The sequence below is a fragment of the Elgaria multicarinata genome, chromosome 6 (genome assembly GCF_023053635.1).
Source record: "Elgaria multicarinata webbii isolate HBS135686 ecotype San Diego chromosome 6, rElgMul1.1.pri, whole genome shotgun sequence".
Classification (NCBI taxonomy): Eukaryota; Metazoa; Chordata; class Lepidosauria; order Squamata; family Anguidae; genus Elgaria; species Elgaria multicarinata.
In genome coordinates, this window is record NC_086176.1 from 82,300,338 (window position 1) to 82,303,750 (window position 3,413).

The window sequence follows — 3,413 nt, forward strand, 5'->3', positions numbered from 1 at the left end:
AGTCAGCTTCCTGAGATTTCTGAGCAGCAACTGCAGATATTAGGTGTGAAGGGCTTGGTATAACGCAACTGCTTCTGCTTCCTGTGTATAGTCAACTGCTTTCTTATACGATATGGCAGGGATGCAGAGAATGTATGCCTTCAGATGTTTCTGGACTACAACTCCCATTATCCTTCACTATTGGCTTTATTGGCTGGGGCTGATGAATGCTGCAGTTCAGCAACATCTGGTGGGTCACATGTTCCCCATCCTCGCTGTATGGTAACTTTTTGGGTGACAACCAGGTGCCTTCCAACCACGCACACAGGCGTAAAGGTAGCTGAGACTCACGTGCAGGAGGCATAACGTCCGCATTGTTGCTGTCTACAGAGAGGGGCGAGTCAACACACTTCACCCCCAAGCGCTCCCTTTCCTTTTGGCCTTGTGCCTTCCTGTTGCTCTTGTCTGCCTTGAAGGAGACTGAGCTAATTGCCCAACTCCTCCGTCAGTCGCCACCCCCAGCCCGGCACCCGCGCCGCGATTGACGTATCGCAGTGCCAGAAGCTTTGTCAACAGGTGACCCCAGCCGGCGCTATAAATACAGGCGGCTCGGCGAGGCTGAGCTACATTTCAGCACCATGGAGAGCTCTCGGCTGCTCGCTTTGCTCGGAGCCGCTCTAGTGCTGCTGGTGGGAGTGAACGGGCAGGAAGAGACGGAGTTCCAGCCGCGAGCCTTGGACCTCTATTCCGCCATAGAGGACACGTCCCACGAGAAGGAGCTGGTAGGTCCCGCCAGGGAAGGGTGGGGAGGGGCAGGTGGGGAGACGAGGCGGTGGCTGTTACGGCGCCTAGCTAGACGCTCGTTTTCTAAGCTTTGCATTATAGGAAGGAGTCTTGGGAAAACTTCGAATGCCTATAGTCAGTGGAGGCTGGTGGCTCCGACGTCAGTGGGGCAGTGAATCCGCTCCGAGTTTCAGTCAGAACTCTGAAGGAGATATCCACGGTTCGCACCTTGGAGAGCTCCTTTAGCGCTCTGACCGGTTCTGGACTGCTTATAGCACAGCTCCTCTAGGCAACCTGGCGCCCTCCAGATATGTTGGACTACAAATCCCATCAGCCTCATTTCCACCACAAATGGGGATCATGGGACCAACACATTTGGGGGAGTCAGGTTGCCCATCCCTGTTAAATAGAGAGATGTTCTGAACACGAAGGATGGTTGGAACAGAAGCTCGAGAAGGAGGAAAGGGGGGCATCGCCTCCGTAGTCCCTGGGAGGCAGCCCCGGGTTGTCGCCGAGTCTCCGGATCTTCCCAATTTCTATCCGTCCCCACCCCCTCCCCGAGCATGGTTTGCTCGATCTTTTGACCGGGAAGGTTTGTGTGTCTGCAGATCGAGGCGCTGCAGGAAGTCCTGGAGAAACTGAAAAGCAAACGGCTCCCGCATTATGAGAAGAAGTACGGCCAAGTCCCCATGGTGAGTGGCTTCGGATCTCATCCCGCAACAGGAAAAGGGGCAGTTTTTAAGCAGATGTTTCCAAGAGCAAAAGTAGGCTGGTGGGGAGAAAGTCAAGAGCCGGATTTGTAATTCTGAAAACTGAACATTTCCCCCAGAGTGAATGGCTCTGACTCTGCTCTGATGACAATCTGGAGGAAATCCACAGATGTTCATTTACTCTGAAGTAATTGCCCTTGGGAGTTGCGTGTCCTGCCCCCTTCAATCGCTTTGTAGCTTTCCTTGCAATAAATGCTGGTGTAACTTCCTGTCTCTCTGTCCCTTCATTCTCTTAATCCATCCCTATAGGTAACTTAAGGCTGCAATTGTATAAAACAGGAGTGAACTCCATTGAATTCAGTGAGGCTTACTTCTCAGAAGACATGCATAGTATTTCATTGCATGTTTACTGGAAAGTCAGTCCTAGTGAGTTCAGCGGAGCTTACTCTCTCCCAAGCAAGTGTACATAGGACTGCAGGTTCTTTGCCCACTTTGTTATATCCTATGAGATCTATCCTGGAACACATGGAAAACAAAATTCCTTCTCTGCAAAGATTTATGAGAATCTGACCATTGTTTTCAACAGACAACTAGATTCCCTTTTTTGTGCTATTAAATTAGTAGAAGATGAATTTCTTGGTAATTCTTCATTTCACCTCTAACACATCACCCACCCTACATATTGAGTGGAAGGGGGAAGTGTGTGTGTGTGTGTGTGTGTGTGTGTGTGTGTAAAGAATCTCATACAGTCTCCTAAATGTTATTCATATTTAAACTTCCAAATGTTGATATTTGAGCTTTGACTGATTTTCATATTGGTAGTTTTTTACATGTAACATTTGGCAGCACAACCTGTATCTTGGTCAAACAATAGTGGATCAAATTCAAATATTGCATCTTGTCCACTCTACAACCACAAATTTCTTCAGGAAGTATGCTTGTGAGCTTCCAGCTGAGGACTAGAGATACATTTAGGACTTTAATGTGATTTTTCTAGAATGCCCAATACTGTAAGAGGACATCAAATGAACTATTCTCCTCTTCCATTCATTTGATCTTTAATATTATGGAATAGTGGAATATTAATTTGAATCCTAAAAATAAACAAAATTGTACATTAAAATACAAATTTTGAATTTTGAATTTTTTAAATCAAAATTTCATTGTTCCATTTTTTTTGTTTACCTTGTTCTTCTAATCTTGCACTGTGTCCTTCTTTGTCTAACTGTTGGTTACTGTCAATGATAGTGCGATGCTGGAGAACAGTGTGCAGTGAGAAAAGGAGCCAGAATTGGAAAGCTCTGTGACTGTCCCAGAGGAACATCTTGTAACAATTTTCTCTTGAAGTGTTTGTAAAGAAATGTCCCATCCCCAGCCACTGCAGAACCAAGGAAGACCCACCGGCCGTGCCTGAAGAATCATACCTGGAATACAGTGGTGGGCGGATGGGTGGGTGGGAGCGGAATATGGTCTCCACCACAAAAACAAAAATGGGGGAAAGAAAACAGTTATGAAGTTTAACTGTGTCTTTTAGGATGTCTGATATTTTCTGTACCACCATTTCTTCTCCATCTTGCCATTTAAAATTCTTCTCTCTTCCTTCCCCTGTTCTTTCCATGCGTGTGTATTTCTGTGCAAAGATACTGAACTAATATTTTGAAAATTGTATTTTTGTATGTGGCGAGTCCTCATGAAAATTAAATCTAGAGAGCATTCATGAATTCATCTACATTCTTTGCGGTAAATGAACCAGGAGAAAAGGAGGACAGGTGGAAAGGGTACAGCATATTAAATAACAGATAGGAGAGAGCTTTTAATACTTCCCCACTTCCATTAAAGAAGAAATGTTCATTACACACCAGGGAAAATATATCAATAGTAACTCAGCCATGGCAGCATTCCAAAACATCCTGTTGGCGAGTTTCTTTGTTTCAGTTTGGT

The 3,413-nt window shown here is 45.7% G+C and overlaps 1 protein-coding gene across 1 annotated transcript; it reads left to right on the plus strand.

The window, feature by feature from the left end:
• The first annotated feature begins 617 nt into the window (after positions 1–617).
• Positions 618–2,878, plus strand: CARTPT (CART prepropeptide). Its single transcript, XM_063128631.1, has 3 exons — positions 618–761; positions 1,371–1,454; positions 2,721–2,878. Exons 1-3 carry the CDS (start codon positions 618–620, stop codon positions 2,826–2,828), a joined length of 336 nt encoding a protein of 111 aa, XP_062984701.1. The 3' UTR covers positions 2,829–2,878.
• The last annotated feature ends 535 nt before the right edge of the window (positions 2,879–3,413 follow it).

Excerpts from the sequence above, each read along its gene's own strand:
- CARTPT (XM_063128631.1), top strand. The coding sequence starts at position 618 with ATGGAGAGCTCTCGGCTGCTCGCTTTGCTCGGAGCCGCTCTAGTGCTG. Across the intron at positions 762-1,370 it reads CGTCCCACGAGAAGGAGCTG|ATCGAGGCGCTGCAGGAAGT; the intron begins GTAGGTCCCGCC and ends GTGTGTCTGCAG. Across the intron at positions 1,455-2,720 it reads AGTACGGCCAAGTCCCCATG|TGCGATGCTGGAGAACAGTG; the intron begins GTGAGTGGCTTC and ends TGTCAATGATAG.